General features: G+C 39.2%; 1 protein-coding gene across 1 annotated transcript; it reads left to right on the forward strand.

Moving 5' to 3' along the window:
* The first annotated feature begins 268 nt into the window (after positions 1 to 268).
* On the forward strand, positions 269 to 20,813 carry LOC117442465 (calpain-1 catalytic subunit). Its single transcript, XM_034078468.2, has 22 exons — positions 269 to 302; positions 1,249 to 1,502; positions 1,667 to 1,736; positions 1,908 to 2,023; positions 2,130 to 2,263; positions 2,355 to 2,529; positions 4,355 to 4,429; positions 4,910 to 4,995; positions 5,918 to 5,992; positions 6,168 to 6,328; positions 7,707 to 7,873; positions 8,015 to 8,026; positions 8,136 to 8,344; positions 8,654 to 8,702; positions 8,832 to 8,900; positions 9,061 to 9,118; positions 9,204 to 9,265; positions 10,311 to 10,379; positions 10,496 to 10,574; positions 11,150 to 11,266; positions 18,577 to 18,629; positions 18,842 to 20,813. The coding sequence occupies exons 2-22, from the start codon at positions 1,266 to 1,268 to the stop codon at positions 18,866 to 18,868; spliced, it is 2,100 nt and encodes a 699-aa protein (XP_033934359.1). The 5' UTR covers positions 269 to 302; positions 1,249 to 1,265; the 3' UTR covers positions 18,869 to 20,813.
* The last annotated feature ends 846 nt before the right edge of the window (positions 20,814 to 21,659 follow it).

Consider the following 21,659-nt stretch of genomic DNA (forward strand, 5'->3'; position numbering starts at 1 on the left):
TACCCTTTGTAGAAACGAAATCTTAAATATTACACCTTTCTTTAGTTACTTTTCTTTCAAACATTGTTTTAAATTGTAATCTTACTGACGGAGCGACTTTTTACGCACGAGCGTCAGATTACCACCCCGGACTCCTGATATTTTTGTCAAGCTTTATTGTAGGTGCAATTATAAAAGGAACATCCCATCCTGACAGAAGCAGCCTGAGGCGTTTGATACAGGTTTAATATAAAAACTGGGGAATCTTTTCTCATACTTGCTCTTTCACCAAGACCCAACACTTTCTCTTCCCAGCTGGTGAGGTAAGATTTTTTGTAGCTAACATGCCAGGTAACAAGTCGATTTGCACTTTCTCAAATAGTTTAGCAACTGATATTATCCTAGTTGTAGTCCCAGTTCTAACTGTTCCTCCTTAGAGACACTACATCTCAGTATAATGGGTTATTTTTGTATGATTGTTATTCAAGTCTTATTTTATTCCTTTCTATTTAGTCATGCGTTGGTTTTAAGTGTTCATTTTTCACAAAGCTATGTGGCAGCGTAAATGTATAGTCTTACATTATTTTCTTTTTTATATGATATGCCATTAACGTGGCAGCCACAACAAACAGCAAAACACAGAACAAAAAATGTCATGTAATACCAAACGCTACTGGTGATGATGGTAGGGTGTGTGCACCCACACATACATCGTAAGACAGGTATTAACATAGACTTTTAGGGTCCAAATGTCCTGGCATGCAGGTCTTTGCAAACTCAGATAATGCTAATCTTTTAGTTGGTTTAGGACACAAACTAATATGATATGAATGTATTAAATGTTACAGAGGACAACAAATAGTTTGGTTTATTTTCTTTGGAAAAGTCTGTGCTGCTTTGATCTATGATGCCGAACATTAAGTGCAGTTGGACATATTTTGCTTGGCAAAATAAAAGATCAGTACGGGGGTCTTATGAGCATAGACGAAGGCGTCTCACAGTGTTTTTCATGTTTTTTGTTTCAAACTTGAAGTCCAAATGCCAAGGATCAATGCCTTTGGATCAAATTGAACATTTGCATGCTAATTATTTGTCGTATTTATCCACATTTTACGTTGGTTATAATGATCTGGTTTAATCTGCTGTTTGTATGCCCCACGCCCATGGCATGGTGGACAAAGGAAATGAAACAGCTATCACATAAACATCCAAAGCCAACTTTTTTCAAAGAACCATTTCTCATTTTAAAATGCTCTCTTTTCTGAACAGAGTTCAAACACTGCAGAATGCCTCATGCAGGAGTGTGTGTGAACATCATCAATGCCCGTCACCTGAAAGATGGTAACGGGACCGTCACTAACCCTCAAAAGTTTCTGGACCAAGACTTTGAGCAGCTGAAACAGTACTGTATGATTAAACGGGTACGGTACATCGACGACATGTTCCCCCCTGACGTGAGGTCCATCGGGACTGAGTTACTGAAGGCTGATGAGCTGAAGCGAGTGGTGTGGCTGAGACCACATGTGAGTGCTTCAGCTTTCAATTTCAAATCACATGTTTCTCTCCGCTAAATGTTCAACTGTTCATCCGTTCATACGTGTTTAATGTTGGGCTGGCACAAGTAATTTGTGTTAGCTCTTGTGCTAGTTGTTCTTAACGAGTAATGTCAACAAGTCCTCTCTTTCAGAAAATGGTTCCCAATCCAGTGTTTGAACTTGATGGGTTCTCCAGGTTTGACTTTGGTCAAGGCATGCTTGGTATGGAAACTGCTTTATTTATAACCATAAATCCATAATCCATCAATTGTTTTTCAAGCTGTTAGCATTCTCAATAGGTTGTAATCTGGAAACCCTTCTGTTCACATTTAACTGTCATGCCTTCTCCTTCTTATACACCTTCCTGAAAACAAATGTCCATTTCCCTCTCAGGAAACTGCTGGTTTCTTGCATCAATCGGAGCTCTGACGTTCCAGGACTCCATCCTTAGGCAGGTTGTTCCACATCAAACATTTAATGAGGAGTACTGCGGAATATTCCACTTCAAGGTACATCAACCACCTTGCCATCTGTATATCCTCAATAATAACCCATCTCATCTTATGATATATTGCTATTTAATTATTTATATTATCTCCTTTCACAACTACTCAGTTCTGGAGGTTTGGAAGATGGGTGGATGTTGTCATTGATGACAAACTACCAACTATCGATGGCAGACTGATCTTTGTCCGCTCCACAGACCCAACTGAGTTATGGCCTGCTTTGCTGGAGAAAGCTTATGCGAAGTATGGAAAAACAATGTTATGTTTCTTATTCCTGAAATGCATTTTCTCTGAAGTCGATATGTGTAATTCATTTCACGCCCACTTCTGTCAGAGTGTGTGGTTCCTACTCGGACATGAATTCTGGAACTACTGCCGAGGCCATGGTGGACTTCACCGGTGGAGTTCACATGTGTATTGATCTGACAGAACCCCCCCCACATCTGTGGGAGTTGATGTGCAGAGCTGGCCAATCCAAGTCACTGATGGGCTGTGGTACACATCAGGGGGTAAGAACGAATATACCATAACCAACACTGACTAGTGTCATGTGCTTCTGGGTTGTCCAATAGGCCAAAAACTCACCAAAAGACTCACCAAAGCATCTTAAGGCTAAAATGATCATGGCCCAAGTACATGGTTAGAATGTCATAGTTAGAAAGATTATTAAAGTATCTTTCTGGCTGCTTTAACGTTTTCACTTGTCACAACAGATAACTGAAAGCATAACTATGGTGATGTATGTGTGTCGATAACTGCCTGTTTACATGTGTACATGGGGACTGCCAAGTCTCAATAAATCGGGTTTGACACCTTTTTCGGTACCACTTTACAATAAGACTACCCTTATAAAGGATTCATAAAGAGTTTATTATTAGGTTATTAATTAGGTTGTAAACACTTTATTAATCATTAAGAACCATTCATAAACCAGTTCTAACATTGTTTTCATACATCAACACAGGCTCACTATTTGGCAAGATGACTAAGCCTTATATTGGCTACTTAGCGAGAATCAACTCGGTGAACAACAGATACCAAGGAAGCTGGCTGATGATGAAGAAGAAGTAAGCTAGGTAGCCAATATAAGGCTTAGTCATCTTGCCAAATAGTGAGCCCACATTTATTTGTCCTGCTAAGCCTTATATTGGCTACCTAGCTTACTTCATCTTCTTCATCAGCCAGCACCCTTGGTATCTGTTGTTCACTGAGTTGATTCCCCCCCCATCCATCTTGATGTTTCTTGGCATTTCTTATGACCATTTATTTATGAGTTACTAACATTTATAGTAGCCAAAAGGGAGCCTTATTGTAAAGTGTGAAACAAATCACCATTTATTAATGAGTTACTACCATTTCTAATAAGGCTTAGCAGTGCAGATAAATGTGGGATCACTATTTGGCAAGATAACTAAGCCTTATATTGGCTACTTAGCGAGAATCAACTCAGTGAGCAACAGATACCAAGGATGGTGGCTGATGAAGAAGATGAAGTAAGCTAAGTAGCCAATATAAGGCTTAGCAGTACAGATAAATGTGGGCTCACTATTTGGCAAGCAACCGGTCCAGTTGCCCTGTTTATCTCATGTCTTATAAAAGCTTATTAATGATTTATAAAGTGTTCACAACCTAATTAATAAATTAATTACAAACTATTCGTAAACCCTTTATAAGGGTAGTCTTATTATAAAGTGGTAACCATTTACATAGTACATAGTACATAGTTGATAATGACAAGGGATATCATTCAGGATATTACTACTTAATTGTCAAGCAAGGAACATACTGCTGCTTTTGATTCTGTACAGTATGTGTGAACTAGAACATTCAGAGAAATGTTGACTGTGTGACTGAAACTTGGGTGTGCGTCCCGATGCTAACATTACCCCTGCTGAGTTAGTATTAATAGCATTAGCTGTATTGTTAAGGTACAACAAAGAATATCCATTCATTTTAGCTCACTTTTAGCTGACTATTTTAACTGTTTATCTATTACATTTTTGGATTCTTGTTCTTGTTCCTGCATCGTTTCTGAACATCTTTAGATCACCACTTGATCAATCCGACAGGCGTGTTCAAAGATTAAAGCGTTTCCACGGCAATGCCCTGCCAGTGAACGAGAGACAGCCTGTCAGAGGATGTATTGATAATATTGTGCTGCATTATTGCTTCTAAGTAAAAAACTGTAACTCCAATCAGCTAAACATCCTACCCAGAGTATTTAGGATGCCAGATGAACACATCTGATGACTCTCCTGTTTACTTAATTCACCGAGGGATAAAGTAGTATGCACTAGTCTGACTCCAATAATAACATGTATCTAAATCTTCTAGGCCACATCTGACAACACGGTTTTACCAAATGGAATCGTCCAAGGACATGCTTACACTGTCACAGGTGTGAAACAGGTGAAGGTTTTTTTATTATATCATCATCCAGTATACATAATTTAGGTCCTGCAAATGTCTTTTGTTGATATTCAGAGTTTTGAGATAATAAAAGCTTAAAGGTGCAATACACGACATTCAGAGCATATCTATTATTCTCAGCTGGGATTGCTTCCCCACGGCTCTCACAGTGCTACAACAGAGCTGCTAACGATGCTAACAGTGCTAACAAAGTACGCGTAGAGTGTTAAAGCGGCCTTATTCTGCTTATTGGGGTTTTCCCTTCCCTGTAGTGTTATATAGGTTTTTGTGCACGTAAATGGTCTGCAAAGGCTAAAATCTCTGCTTTTCTCTCCCACATCCCACATCCCCCCCCCCCCCCCCACATATGCATATTGCTGTTTATAGCATCTTTAGGTTGGCCTCTACTGTATACTCGTAGTAAAGTGTAATTATTTTCATATCCAATAACTGTGTGTTTCCTCCGGTCATGCTGATCAGATGACGAGCCAAGGGCAACCGGTAAACCTGGTGCGTTTGTGGAACCCCTGGGGCGAACGAGAGTGGATCGGAGACTGGAGTGACAAGTAAAAATGACACAGTGACTGTTTCACAGAGACATTGCTTTGATCTGTTGCCATGGGAAATAGACTAAGATTCCTTTTCAATGACAAAATACATGTTTATTGTAGCACAAAGGCAAATTACTACATTAGCTTTTGTTCATCATGTTTTAACACGCTTGTGAAAATTCTGATCAGAGCAATGGGATCCTTTCTGAAGCCTTTCACTGCAAACTCGCACAACCATTTTATAACAACCTTTAATAAACTGGTTGTACCATTTTACAGCAGACCATTGCTAGGGATGCCAAGTTTTGACAGGCCTTCTACGTTCATATCTCTAAGGCTTTATCAGTTGTAAGGAAAAATAATGTATTTTATTTTTACCAGTGAATGCTATGCCAGTTACTAAAAAAATGGCATTGGTTTTGAAGTTTGCTAAATTACCAATAACTAAGGTATCCAATGAACCCAACTGAATTATGGAATCATGATGGCAGAACTGCTTCTTATTAAGGCCCCTTTAAAGACTGCTCAAATTATTTAATATATGTACTGTATGTTGTTGAGGTTTCCAAAACGTCAAATTTAAAAAGAAAGGCAACGTAAAGGAGGCTGAGATATCCTTACAATAAGTGCCTAGTATGCATTATGCTCCAAAAACAATGGAGCCCATATTTTTCACAACGAACATTGACACTTGAAAGTTAGACACAGTTATATTAACTGCAAAATTGTTGAGTTTAAGCCCAAGCGGAAATACTGTATATTTCTTCCTCAAAAGCTCCCATACTGTCAGTATTTGCAACAGTGCATCTGTTCAAAAAATCCCGGCCACCCCCACAAGGCGCACGTTTTGGAGCTTTTGCCCACTTCAAGAACCGTTACTTGACTCTTACTATAATGTGTATAATACGGATGCTTCACTGATAAATCTTCTCTTAAGGTCTCCTTTGTGGCAGACCGTGAGTCCTCAAGAACGCGAGATGTGCCTTACTGTGGCTGATAATGGGGAGTTCTGGTAAGCATGCCTCAATTTAGATTTGACAAAGTTAAGTCATTTCTTTCTAAAAATACAGAGTAGCAACGAAAAGCGATTGTAAACATTGTCTTACTTAAGTATTTTTCCTTTGGTGGATGAAGTGAATGAACTAAAACAACAATGAGTCATCTAAATTGATCTCTGATGTCACCAGGATGACCCTGGAAGACTTCTGTCGGTTCTATAGTGATCTGGACATCTGCTGCCTGTGTCCCGACTTCCTTGATGGAAATACATCTTGCCACTGGAAGACCTCCTTCTATGAGGGCCGATGGGTTGCAGGAACAACTGCCGGAGGATGCATGAATAACACAGGTATTTACAATCTGGATTTATTCAAAACTGCAGAATGTGGAGACATGATTTGAGCCAATTCGAAAATGTAGAGATTTTTTGTGATCGTTTTTAAATTGAATTGTAAAAATACATAATTCAATCGCAATTTAAAGGTATTCTATTATGCACTTTTTGATGTATTTTATTCATTCAAGAAGTCTCACAAAGTGTCAGAAAATGAAACCCTGTCTTTTCCTCCAACGGAGCTGATCCAGATTTACTGCGGTCATGACGACATTACTAAAATGTGGGATGGCTTTACTTGGAACTCCTGGCAACGTTCCGCCCCAACTGTTTCTGTATCAGAAACAATGCGCAACGTGTTTTGAGAGTAATATGGTCTGTGTTTACATTAGCAAGCATCGCTAACAGTCAGAGCTAAGACTGTACTGGAGAGAATATGTGTAAAGAAGCCGGATATAAAAAGGTACTCACCTTGTGGTAAACACAGGAGAGAAAACATTTGAGCTCCATACTGTTTCAGAAATAATGCTTGATGTGGTTTGGAACATAATATGGGGTTTAATCATGGCAGCATTCAGCTGAGTATCTGCTGGTAGACACTCTTCTCTTCACAGAGTTCACTGCTTGCATGCAGACGCTTCCAAGGGCGTGGCCAGAAGCAGCTCCAAAGGGGCGGAGCCATCAGCAGCTCGGGTTACATTTACGGACCGTACACACATCGCATGCTTGAACGGAGACGCTTCCCATTCACTTTGAATGGGGTGACGATACGCTTTGCTGAACTGCATTGCGGTTCCGTTGCTTCGCTTTGCCTCCGTTGTTCGTGCTGAAAGTTGAGAAAACGTTTCAACTTTTCAAGCGTCGACTGAAGCGCCAGCCAATCAAATCATATGCCAGTGCAAGCGCTAGCCAATCAAACTGCGTTCTTGTGTGTCCGGGGCGGGAGATTAATGTGATATATTATTGTTAAAGTGAACTTTAATTATGTATAATATTATTAAATTCTAATTGTCTGGCTTTAAAATCCCCCCAACAAGCCCTCACTAACATATTACCATGTCAGGGATAATGTGCTGCTACAGGGTATAGCTCACCCGGAATGGGTTCTTTTCTCCTTAATGACCCACCTATTATAGGGCTACTTACTAAATGATTGAACAATTTGACTCACAATATTGATTTTAAAAATCATTTAATTGATTCAATCCAAGTCAGTCACATCATGTTCCCTTGAGTGTTAACCTCCTGATCAGATCCTGGATCAGAGCGTCCTGAGCAACGTTCTGCTATCGAAAAAGGGCTGAAGGTCTAAATTGACCAATCAGAATCGAGTATTCAACTAAGCCGTGTAGTAAACTAATAGACCTTTTTTTTATATATCTTTGCCTTCCAGACCTTTTCTGGACTAATCCGCAGTACCAGGTCAAGATTGATGCATTACTGAGTGAATGTTCTGGGAAACAGGGTGAGAAGAACATGCTGGTATCTCTGATGCAAAAGCCTGACAAGAGGAACAGACGCCTGGTCCAAAATCTCCACATTGGATTCTCTGTATTTGAGGTAAACATTACACATTTTGCATTTATATTATGTGGCTCATGACATTCTACAAAGAAAACAACATTCACTCACTAAGAGCCTGTTTTTTGTTGGTATACGTCAAACTTTAAACTAATTTATTTTCCTCTTATTTATTCGAAGGTGACTGAAGAAGTAAGTAAGATTTTTATCCCAATCCTCATACACAGTTCATGCCCACCTAAATTGTAAAGCTATAATATAAAACAACATGTTTATACATTATTTATGACTGGTTTTACAGTACAAGTCAACGAAGGGAAAGTTCCCAGCCTCTTTCTTCAACCTGAACAGACTTGTCTACCAAACTAAAACCTACGAAAATGCACGTGAGGTGATGGGGTTCCTGATGCTAAAGCCTGGCGAGTACCTGATTGTACCGTCCACCTTTACTCCCAATGAGACTGCCTCCTTCATCCTGACCATCCTCTCCAAGGCAGAGACGCACGTCCAGTAAGCATTCTAAACTTACAATAACTCTTTAAAGGCTTGTACAAATATATACGCAACACATAATATGAGCCCATTAAAGAGTAAATGGTAGTTCCGCAAGCAGTGTTGGGAACACTACAATCAATTGATAGCGCATTCAATCTACATTGCAACTGCAAAGCACAGAGAACCAACTCCATTACACCTGTTTAAGGTATACTTCAACCCTTAACTGATCATGTGTATCATCCGAAAACGATATCAATGCTGTTCTTGTTGACCAGAACTGGCCACAAGCAATGTACTGATGTCTCTTGTTTTTCCTTTCAGTGAAAATTCTGATGGCCATGACCACGAACATGAGGAAGCGATGCAAGAGGTGTGCAAGATTTCAATAGATAGATTATATTATTATGTTGTTAACATTTGTAGCATACGAGACACAACTGTATAATTTGAACATTATTGCATTGGTTCATCTCAAGCTGAAACACTCAATATATTGCAGGACAAAGGAACTGAAAATAAGGAGAATGACGAAAATAAGAAAACCTTTTTCCGTCAATACTCTGACAAGGTAATTGATGTAGACCTTTTACGCAGAAAATGACAGTTACAGAGACTTTTCTTCATGCAGTGATTTTAACTACCTTTTAAATATAAAGGTAACCAAAGTTATTTTTAACTCAACATGTGAGCCAAATACTAAATAACTATTTTCTTGTTGTCATTCCCAGTACGAAGAAGTGGATGCTGAGCAGCTCCAGAGGCTTCTAAATGAAAACATTCTAAAAGGTTTCAAATATGAAAGTCTTGAGTAGCACGCACTCGGAGGTTTTAGCTCAATTAAAAGTCCTGTTTCTTTTCTACTTTTATTTAGGAGACATGAAATCTGGAGGCTTCAGCATTGATGCCTGTCGCAGCATGGTTGCTCTGATGGATGTATCCTTTAATCCAATCCAACTTTATTTATATAGCACTTTAAAAAACCTCAGACCAAAGTGCTGTACAGAGAGATAAGCTCACACAACATAATATAAATACATTTAAAATACAAGATACAAACACAAAACAAACCAGAATAAACGTAATAATTAAAAAATAAATAACAGCCATATAATAAAAACAAGAGACCGCTGAAAGCAAATAAAAGCAACAATCTACTTGTTTCTGAATGCCAAGGAGAAGAGGTGGGTTTTAAGACGGGATTGAAAAGCAGTCAGTGTGGGAGCCTGTCTGATGAGCAAGGGCAGGTCGTTCCACAGGTTAGGGGCGGCATCAGATAAAGCACGGTCCCCTCTGCGCTTAGACTTTGTTTTTGGCACCCTCAGGAGCAGCTGATCAGCTGCTCCTGAGGGTGCGAGTTGGCGTGTAGCTGTGTAACAGCTCAGAGAGGTAGGGCGGGGCCAGGCCATAGTGTTGAGTACCTGCCAAAACCTGCCTGCCCTTTTGCTAGTTTCACACTCATTAACACATGTAAAGGTCAGGCATGACACAGCATGTAGTACAGGGTTAGGTTAGACATCAATCCCTGGCAAACTGAATGGGGAGGAATTTGTTTGTCTGTATAAGAGGGTTGCACGCCCAACGTCAAAAGAACTAAGTATACATGAAAAGCTGACTGGTGGTTTCCTAATGGATCTGACATGTGCTCATTCACTTCATATCAGCAAAAGCTATAATGAGGTACGGGCATTCCGACTCTGATTTGTCGATGAAGGATCAGGATTGGGGTAATGGTATCAACGCTTTTAAGGAATACGCAGGGAGGCACGTAAGACATTGAAACGAATACTATAAATGAGAACATCAGTTTACTGCTTCAGGGGAAATCTCTCACAGTAAATGTAGTAGTAGTAGTAGTAGTAGTGTACCTGCCAAAACCTGCCCGCCCTTTTGGTAGTTTCACACTCATGAACAGATTTAAAGGTCAGACTGAGACATGAAACAACATCTAGTAAAGTTATACACCTTCATTTTTGGTTAGACATCAATCACTGGCAAACTGAATGGAGAGGAATTTATTCGCCTCTGGAAGAGGGTCGTCATGTACAAGGTAAAAATAACCAAGAAAACCAACAACTTTGAGTGATAGAGTTAGATTCTTTCCTGATTGAGAGTTCATATGTTCTTACGGTGTTCTACAAAACCCACTGTCTTCTGTTTTACCAGGACATTTTCTTCCGCACTGATGTTTCAAAGACAGGAACACTGTTACTGAACGAGCTGAGGAATGCTGTCATGGCTACAGGTAACAATCAGCCTAATTTTGTATGTGTTCTTTTTTGCAACTTGGGCTGTTGTGGGATCGTCTTTCAACTGGAAGATTATGGGTTGGACCCCAGCCCCTGCATTCAAGGTGCTCCGGAATGGAACGGATTTGTCAACATTTTTGCTTTTACACTGGGCTTTAGTCTTAAGTCTACACTGAAAGAAATGCATTTGGCCTCCAGGCGCAAAGTATAAAGGCTGCAGCAAACAAGTTTAAGCATGTAGCAGAGTCTTAATGGAAGGATTTGGTAAAGTTTTGACTAAGTATAGTACAGCATGCTTGTCGGTCAACGAAAGAAAAACAGAGCTTTACTCCGATTGTGTAATGTGAATCCCTGCTTTTGTGTTTGACTGACATTTACCTTGAACATTGAATTACTTAAACCCACTGCTGCCCGTTAGCATTTTGTATAATCCAAATGTTAACACAGAGAGTCGAAGAAAACAAACCCCAAAAACAAGGCAGGCAGTTGGTAAACGGTTTCTTAATCATAATAGTTTGTTGCAGCCCTAATCAAGCCATACCTAAACTCTTGTCCTATTTTTAATGGTCAGGAAAGAGGGTCAGCGATGACATGCTGAACTTGTTGGCTCTGCGCTATGGAGCCTCCTCTGGACACATCACCCTGGAGAACTTCATCAGTATGGTGCTGCGCTTCAACTGCATGAGCCGTAAGTACAGATGGGTAACCGATGACGCGAAACAACACTAAATAGTACCTAAACACGTATTATATTTAACTTTGAGTCTCTCTCTTGTGCTGTCACAATTTGAAATGACGTCAATAGACAAAACATGGACTACCAGGTTTACTCTTGTGGTTTAAAGTGACAGTTCTCAAGAACTAGCGGATGGTTTTCAATGAAATGTTGAATGTGTACTGGCAATCCTTTTGAGCAGTAATACTGGAAAACACAGAGAGGCTCCCGGAAGCTGGAACTGCAGTCCTGAAGGGTTATTGAGCGCTTAACCAAGGGACCAAACAATGTAAATACAGAGCAGATAAAGTGTTTACGCTGCATGCCAAAGTCAGTTTTCATGCACAGCCATTCTGTAAATGTTTTTGCCTAAACAGGGTAAGCAGTAAACTGAATCTAGAGTTAAGTTATTTTGACACTTTACAGATCGCTGTCTCTCTATCTTCCTGGCCTTACATGGCAGAGAACACTGGCCCAGCCTAATTATTTTCAGCTGAGGGCCGACAGTTCTGCTCGACTCTGTTAAGTTGACCACAAAACTAAAGCTGAGCTGTACTGGGTGGGACTCAATTGTAAACAACAGGAACTTTTAAGACTTCAATTTAACACAAAGCATGGCAAGGAAAGGCAAGGCAAATGGAACCGAACCAAACTTTACAGTACAACATACAAGAATCCGACAAAGACTAACTAAAACTAGGACTTAAATGCTGAACAAATGAGAAGATAAATGCAGGAATACAGAAGGTCTGATGGTTTCAGGGCTAACGAGGAACGGGTGAAACTAAAGAGACCGGGGTTGCAGTTGAATAGTCCGTTTAGCTTAGGAACCTTCCTAACGGAGTGAAATGACCCGGAAGTCCCTCAGTGGCAGCCATGATAAGTGCCGTTCGAATTCTCTAGATGATAGGAAAGGAGGTTTGAAACTTCCTTTATAACCTCCTTTAGCTTAGGAACCACTGGACCTCCCTTGACAAAAGGAGAGGAGAAAATGCTGCCCCACAATGCATTGCAGCCGCAGCATTTGCCGTCACACAACATTCGGCCGTTCACGGAAACAACCGATTATGACCGAGAAATTATATCATGAAAGTTACGGTGCTTATTAAGCATTTTAAAATGTATGTGGTAAGTTGCCAAGGTGCTTTGTTTTGAACGTTCATCAGTATTATAATCAAAGAGAGAAATATGAACGTTAGTTTTTACTGAAATGATCAAATAAAGTCAACATTTCACAGTCTTTACTGAGCTGTGTGGGGTTTGTTCAACTTTTAAAAGATGTTTGAATGGTGATATACACAGTGATAGATGTTAAGGACTACTGTTTATAATAATACATTTGTATTGATTTTAAGATCTTTTCATACAATAATACGTATTGGGATCATTTGTATTAATGTGGACCGGAGGGAGAGGGTGACGAGCAGAAGTTTCACTTTCCTTTTTTATTTCAATTCCAACTTTGGTCCTGAAGAATATGTTTCTCTGTTGTCCACGTTCATAAAGCAAAGCAGCAGCATCAGAGCACGGTGCAGAGTCTCTAGATGAGTTTACAGAAGTCCCTCGTTCTTATTATACATCCATGTTGTAGTCCGCTGTATAGAAAACTGTAGTTTCCATAATTTCCCCACCGCAGCAGACGCACATTTCTGTTCACAAATTCTGCTGCTGATCAGTGTTCCACTTGTGGATAATAGCAGGCTCCAGGTAACTCTTAGCATGCCTCCTGAAGGTCCCATACCCGATGATCTCCAGCTGCATGGCTCTGCATATCTATGAATAAATAGAAAAAAGGAAACGTTTTTGAAAAAGTCCACTGCTGTCATTTTTCATATGCTATCGATGTTAGAGATGGTAAAATACCTTTCGTAGTTGGAAGAAGGAACCCCCAGTGAAGTATGTAGCAGCGGATAATTGTAAGTTGCCAACCGGGGTACTTCCGATGACGGGCTGGCTCTCCCATTTTCTGAAGTAACTGCAGTTTGAACAACGCTGTGTGAATGCCACATAGGTCCCCACTTTTCTTGTTTGGACATCACAGTCTGTCTTACACACCGGACATTTTTCAAACGGCTGTCTGAGGCAGCTTTCAAAAACAATGTACTTTACGTCACGGTGCGTGGATTGTGCCTGTGGTCTAATGTAACAAAACCGTACGGTTAAATCACCCGGAGTATACTGTCTATGAGTACCACAATGAATACATACAGGTTGTGTACCCGAATCTCCCGCTGGTCCAAACAAAGTAGGAACAGCATCGTCCTCCAATATCAGCTTTGCAAGTCCGAAGCTAAACATTGTTACGTTTTTAAAGCTTTGGTCCGTGAAATGCCGCGCACACACAACAGTACCGGCTGGTAAATCAGCTGGAACAGTGTTAAAAAGGAATGTCAACCACTGACTTCGTCGTGGTTCTGCCTTCGGTACTGCAAACATTGTGGATTTCTCCAGACAAGACAGGCAACTGAAAAAGCTTTGAAAAGAAGCAGGTTTTACGACACTTAATATGGTCGGCTGGCAGAGGAAGTGACGTCACGCGGTGCAGCTACGTCACGCGGGGCAGGAAGTAAACAATGGAAACTGAGAAATCTCCAACGAGGCTTTTGGGGGAGGTCTTTTCTGTGTTAGAGTTTTACTCCCTACAGGGTGTACTTTGAGGGGTTTTGACTTTGCAGACTGTTTACATGCATGGACACCTTCATAACACACAAGGAGACGGGTAATAACCGGAAAAGCATGCAATGGGCCCTTTAAGACAGATAACAGACTTAGGGTTCGGTCGTAAAACGTCAACAGGCCGAAAGGTCAAATATCTTAAGTAAAGACAAAATTAATCCCTCACACATATCATATATTATAATGTATTATATTATTAAGTAATATCATACATTAACCCCATTATAGCAGATGCCACATTGAATGGATGAACACATTTATGCATCAATAATTACAACAGAGTATTTCTAAATACAAGTTGTAAAAATACTTATATGTATTTAATATTAATAACATAATGATTAATTTCAGATAATAATACTTTTCAGGGGGGTTTTCCTTTTCAGCAGGGTAGGCGTCTGAAATGAAGCGCTACATCTGTAGTGAAAATGTAGGCTCCTCTGAAGGGGGCCATGTCAACCTTATCACGTGTATATCTGGAAATAAGGATCAGAATGTCACCAACTTTGGTTTATATGTTCAGGGTGAGGCAAAGAATACACTAAAGCACATTTTGTACCGATACCTTTGTCCATCTTTGTAAAATATACAATCAAACACTGATACAATTTAGGCGGAAAGGAAAAATCCAAAAGGTATGTTTATACTTTTCTGTCATTATTAAAGTTAGGAGACCAATCCCCCAAAAAACCTTATTTATATGTACCAAAGAGTGTTATCTTATGATAAAAGTTGGTTATTTGACTATTAGGGGCTGGTAACCTCTTCTGTCACCAGCCCCTAACAGGTTGCTAGTGCAGCAAGGTCTTCAAACTGACAAATAGAATGGGCCCTATAGGTGTAAATGGATGAACGAAAGGACACAGACCATAGATTAAGGCAACAAACAAGATTTAATATAATTATTTGTATATAATATATATATATAATAATAAACCCATCTTTATCATTCTTAATGCATTTATCTTTATATTTAGTTCATCTTTGAATTAACATGGCGATAGGTCATATCGGTCAAAAACCATGGCAACACAACAGATTTTCCCCTCTAATGATAGAAATGAAAATATTCTTTTGAGAACACGTTCCGCAAGGTCGTTGAATGTTTGGAAACCTGATTAATTCAGACTCTGAATTAATGCCATACCATCTATGATGTATGCAGATGGTCCTCTTACATCAGGTAGGTGATATTCACTTGGCACAATTGACTCGAGGTTTTTCTCATTCTGCCATCATCATAGAACAAAGCAGAAAATGTCAGAAAATGTCAAAAAAAACAAAAAAAAAACATATTCTGTTATCCTCTTAGGCTCCACGGAACCGAAATTGCGTCATTTGCAGGAAACAACGTCTAAGGAACCTTAATATTTAATAAACTATGAATATTTTATATCCATATAACGGGAAAAAACTAATTTAACTGATCTTTTTCATTTATTTTTTCAAAAAAAACACACAATGCTAACAGTGAGCCTCTGAATTAGCCCCGAGCGAAAAATGCTAACCTATTACTGCACCGAAAATCACTCCTAGCTCCCTTATTACTTATCCTAGCTGCACATCCAACACATTGTTTATGATCGTAAAGACACAGAATCTCACCTCAACACTGAAAGATACAAACTCGCGAGGTTATCAACAAAAACGTACATCAAAACAAGTGGCACTAGGTACTAACATGCGCTAGGCTAACGGCTTACCTTCCTCATTGTCTGGTCTAAACTGGTCTTCAATGGCATTACAACGATAAAAACGATGATGTAGTTAATCCATAGGTTAATATCCAATGGGGCTGTGATTCCTGCAATTCCGTTATCTGCTGTCCGCTCTGTGCTCCGTGCGCTCTGGGTCCTGCAATACCATCCATTGAACACCTAGTCCAGCAATACTAGCCTTTTTAGGGCTGTTTTCGACAGATGAGCGTGTGTATGCCAGTTTAATTAGTTGAGCTATAGAACACCCCCAATTCTCCATTGTACGTCATAATAATAGCTACCATTTAGTTTGGACGCGATTGCGTTAATTAATAAGGTCACACTGTGTCAGTAAATACATGTGTGAGCTAGTAATCTGGTAGTGCTGCAATATTTACCTCTCTCTCAGCAGCTGAAGCAACTCGTTTGGTGGCTCGAACTTCACGTTTGTTGACACTGTCATTGTCTTGCGCGGCCGACGTGCTGGGACGGTCGGTGTTCCCGACTGCATACGTTGAGAAATCGAATATTGTGGGAACAGATCCTGGCTTCAAATCCGATGTTTTGTATTGAACCAGGCATCCAGACTCATCAAACCTCATTTTGTGGACATAATCGTAATTTTTAAAGTGTTCGCTGCACACACGTGCGTACTGATTCAGCGGCGGATCGGACCATTTCATGGAAATAACCCATGCTTTGAGCAGCTTCTCATCCGTTAGTGGCAGCCTATGGAAATGTACTTCTTCCTTCTTCGTATAAAATCCATTTGTGCAGCCTGGGGCAATACAATAAACTCCTGACGACGACCGTTTTCTTTTAATGTAAACTACTGGTGCATTGCACGCCATGTTGTTTGTTATTGAGCTTTGGCGCAGGAAGCCGTACCCACTCAGTGACGTCACTGGAAAAGTCCCGGAGCAATGGAAGCGCCCATGGTCATTAGGCACGAATTTCAAAAAATAAATTTGCGTATCTCGATCGTTTACATTGGAAATAGACTAGATAAATACATTTCCTAATGGGAATATTGTCGCATGGAAAGCAGTTTGAAAAGTGTTTCCATTTCCCTTTAAGGCAAATTTTAGGAATGATAAAAAGTAGTCTAAATCCTATAGGCTAAATGTCTTTCCCTGATATACCTGGTTTAAATGTAAGAACAATAATAGACTTTATAAAGCAAATTTGACTAAATGCTGTGTATGTATTTTGAATTTATGGTTTAATTTTAACTAATGTTTGATTTGTTCAGTCAAACATGTTCATTTATGTCATATGAAAATGCTGTCATGCAAGCCTGTTGGCTCACAGTAGGCCTATCGCCATGTTAATTAAAAGATTAACTAAATATAAAGATAAATGCATTAAGAATGATAAAGATGGGTTTATTATTATATATACGTTATATAAAAATAATTATATTAAATCTTGTTTTTTGCCTTAATCTACGGTCTGTGTCCTTTCGTTCATCCATTTACACCTATCGGGCCCATTCTATTTGTCAGTTTGAAGACCTTGCTGCACTAGCAACCTGTTAGGGGCTGGTGACAGAAGAGGTTACCAGCCCCTAATAGTCAAATAACCAACTTTTATCATAAGATAACACTCTTTGGTACATATAAATAAGGTTATCTGGAGATTGGTCTCCTAACTTTAATAATGACAGAAAAGTATAAACATACCTTTTGGATTTTTCCTTTCTGCCTAAATTGTATCAGTGTTTGATTGTATATTTTACAAAGATGGACAAAGGTATTGGTACAAAATGTGCTTTAGTGTATTCTTTGCCTCACCCTGAACATATAAACCAAAGTTGGTGACATTCTGATCCTTATTTCCTGATATACACGTGATAAGGTTGACATGGCCCCCTTCAGAGGAGCCTACATTTTCACTATTTTCGGTTATGGGAAGGTTCCATACATCAACCACATTTTTTTATTTTGCAGTAAAATATTTATATACAACAATTCGTTTAATATATTACAGATATTAAAGAAATGAAAAAACATGGTTGTGCTTTGTTCTACCTCGGGTAGGGGTATCTCGATAACTGAAGCCTTTTTTGGGGGTTTGTTCCTCTACTATAAGTCCTTTTGAGTTCTCCTATCCACTATCCCTTAACCCTGTGACGTTTCACACAGAGGTCAAGGAATAGATAGACGATAGGAGCTGATTTTTGAACTATTCGACCGCAACCCTGGACAGACAATCAAAACAGGTGGGAAAACACACAAAGACAGGAAGTTAAAAACAGACATGACACATGCACAAAAAGTTTAAAAAAAACAGAAGAAAAAAACGCAAAGTAATCATATCACTCAGATTGACCCCTTTATTCCAGATCGGATTTTTTGAATGGCAGTGAAATAGAAAAGGAAGGGGATACATCGACACAAGCTACATGTGTTGCACTGACTGGAGACCACTCACACTACCTCAGTGTGACAGCAGACCTAATTGATAAAAAATGGCAACTGCACTTGTTTGCGTTAGGTGTGGTGAAAACAGAGGAAATGCTTTTTGTTGAACCATGCTCCAGTTTGAAGTCTTGAAGTTACAAAAGAGTGGGGGATAGTGGACACGGTTACCACTGTAGGAACAGATAGTGCTCGCAGTATGTTAGCGGTAGCAACATACTGAGCATATGTTCTGTGTAGCCACATTATACAGAGGGGGACCACAGGGGCTCTCTGTGTCAGCGGTTTGTCAATATGACAACAATTCAGAAATCAGGTTATAATAACATAAAATACCCTCTCTTTCTTACCAGTTTGTCGTGCATTTTTTTATGACAACACCACAAAATACAAGTAAATGCTAGAATTTCTTGACACCCTGACAGATACAGTTACTGTTTCATTTACAGTTGAGTGAGTGCTGTAATACAATGTGAATCTTTCTCAACAGAAATCTTTGGCAAGTTGTCTAATGAGAAGAACATGACTCTTCTTGAATCAGAGGTAAAAAAACATTTTCAGAGGTTTTTAATATTCAAATCTGCCCAGCTGTTGATCTGGAACTAAGGGTGGAACCTCAGATTGGCAGAAAATAATGTCTGTTTCAATACAATATTAAGAGTTTGTTCTAGAGAATGTTGGATTCTGGTACTACACTTTTACTTTTCTGTGATGAAATGCAATGAAATAATACTTTACCCTTCCTTAATTTGCAGTGGATGTACCTTTCGATGTACACTTAAACTGAAATGGCGGCAGGATGCACTTGGAATCACAGCAGCACATAAAGCTGAAGAAAAGTTGTGCATTTGTTTACAATCCTATGTTCACACGGAAAATAATCATTTCTGTTTGAAGGTTTGAGGTAACTTTAGGTATATTTCTTAGGGTTTAGGGCAAATATTAGATTAATAAACATTTTCTTTAGGAATTGGATTTGCAAGCTTTTCCAAAAAGTGAGAGACAACCCAAAGCAAGCTGACAAGAACATGCATGACATATTCTGTATACGCAAACCCCAAAAGTAAGCATTGCTCTGGTTCTATGGACAAATAGCCAATGAGATGTTTTCAATTGGACTGTGTGACGGGGTTCTAATTGTCCGTCCGAAAACACTGGCCTAATCGGTTGGGTAAGCTCCAAAACTTTATTTTCAGCAGAAAATAAATAAATAGCGAACCAGCACAAGTTAGACAACAAAATAAAAATCACGTCCCAGCTGTTGCCTTCTCTGCAACATTCCCCGAGTTCCCCTTCCAGGGCCAACCCCAAACGTAAATTAAATAATTGCATGGTTCATAGCAGGAATTTAAAACATGGAAGTGATGCGCCTCAGTCTTTTCTCCGAAATGTTTGGTGTGTTGTGTGTGTGCGTGTGTGTCGGCTGTCAGTGGCGGAGTCAGTCACTCATGTGATCCGCTCCGTCACAGACTGATTCAGAAAATAATCTCTGTGGCCAGGGCCGGCCCTGGCCAATTTGCCGCCTTAGGCAAGATTTTAGCTGGCGCACATAAACTATATATATGGGTGCTGTACGCAATATATGCGTAGTTCTGTTAGTATAAGATAATAAGATGTACTTTGTTGATCCAAAATCAGGATTTTGTTTTTAAATTTCTAACTTTTTGTTTTGTTTTAGTTTTTTGGCGCCCCCTATGAGTTGATGCGCCCTTAGCATTCGCCTAAACTGCCTATGCCGAGGGCCGGCCCTGTCTGTGGCAAACAAACGTTACTTACACATTTGATTTTTATGATTTGTGTGTACATACAAATTGCCGTAAGTAAAAAGTGAATGTTAGGCTACAAACCAACAACACACAAGGGTTAGGGTTAGGGTTAACCCTCCCCTGCAACTGCCACTTGGCCTCCGCCCAGTTCTGGATTAGTCATGAGGTGGGCGGTGTAGTCACTATAGCAACAGAAAACGTTGTCTTTATGGTTGTCACTCTAACTAAGCTTAGACTTCTTACGTTAGTTAAAAATACTGTTCAAACTGAAAATCAGATTTCAATCAATGCATTACAGATTTGAGCATCAAAGCACAGTTTTATTAAAAACAGAACTGGAAGATGACGACAACAATTGTATCAAATCAACAATTATGGGTAATGGGTGTTAACAAAACTGTGATTTTAACATATCTTATATCTCAATATATTTGTGTTATACTGTGATTGTGGATTTTGTGTGTGTTTGCAGCCATGCTAGCTCTGGTCAGTCCTCTATTTTATATCCCAACAACTATTTGATGTATTGTCTATATTTATGTTAATATCCATGGTGCCACCAGTATGTAGCATAATACATTTGTTGATTATATTTCTTAGACGGATGGATTTTCAATTAAATTTGGTTCAGACATGCATTCTCCCTGAATACTTTAAAAAAAAAAAATGGTATTCACATTGGTGATCCCTTACCTTTACATATAGCCCCACCATCTGGACATACTTATAATTGTCCAAACCAAACATTTTTGATATATATATATTTCTAACTGGCAAATCTTGGCATCCTAATATGCAAATCAGTAATAGCATATTAACATTGGGCATGCTGACATTAGCAATTAGCTCAAAGCACCACTGTGCACAAACAAACACAGCCTCAGACTGGTGCTAGCATGGCTAATTGTTAAGTCTATAAGCTGATATTCATGATGGGATACTTCTACATTTTATGTTTTTGGTGGGAATAAACTTTGTACTTTACAAAATAAAGACATTTTCCAAACAGTATAAATATTTCTTTCTTTCTTTGCAGATTTCTTTAAATAGAAATCCCTTATTAGGAAAGAGGCTCCTTGAATGTGGCACACAGATAAATCGTGCATCGCAGGACTATCACAAGCAAAGCAATCCATTTGACTACAAATGCACCAATTACTCATTTAACTGAGAAGCACCACAACGGGTGTTTGGTGTTGAAATTGACCTGATATAGAAGCTGGTCTTATTAATTTAAATATGATCTATAGCTTCAGCTATGAAGAATAAGTCAGTTTTGCTGCGTAGCAACGGCTGAAACTGCAATGAGCAACGTAATATTGCCATATTATACCGTTTTTGTGGGGTTTTCTTTTCTTCACCAAACAAACAGTGCATAATGTAAACTAACGGCTATTTAAAGAGTTAACATTCTGATAATAAATTAATATCTGATAGTTGTTATCAAGACTAATAAAGTTGAAAAAAATCACTATATATTTTTATAGCAGTTTTTTAACGTGGCATGATTTTAATTCTCTAAATGCACAGGCCAACAAAGCAGCGACAAACTATAATGTGGGTCTTGGAAATCTGTACCACTAGATGGCGACAGATGACAATTAAAACATGACAATTATCCACTGCCACCCAACACAGCTTTCACACTGAGACATGATCTCTTACTCTCAATATGATAGGACCAATGAATTGATGAGGATTCATTAATGATATCAGTTAATATGCTCATGACTTAAGAGCAATGACAAGCCAATGAAAATGTGGCTTAATAACCATGAGTTCCTTAAACTAAACTGTTAGACTTCCA

Source organism: Pseudochaenichthys georgianus, unplaced genomic scaffold, assembly GCF_902827115.2.
Source record: "Pseudochaenichthys georgianus unplaced genomic scaffold, fPseGeo1.2 scaffold_434_arrow_ctg1, whole genome shotgun sequence".
NCBI lineage: Eukaryota > Metazoa > Chordata > Actinopteri > Perciformes > Channichthyidae > Pseudochaenichthys > Pseudochaenichthys georgianus.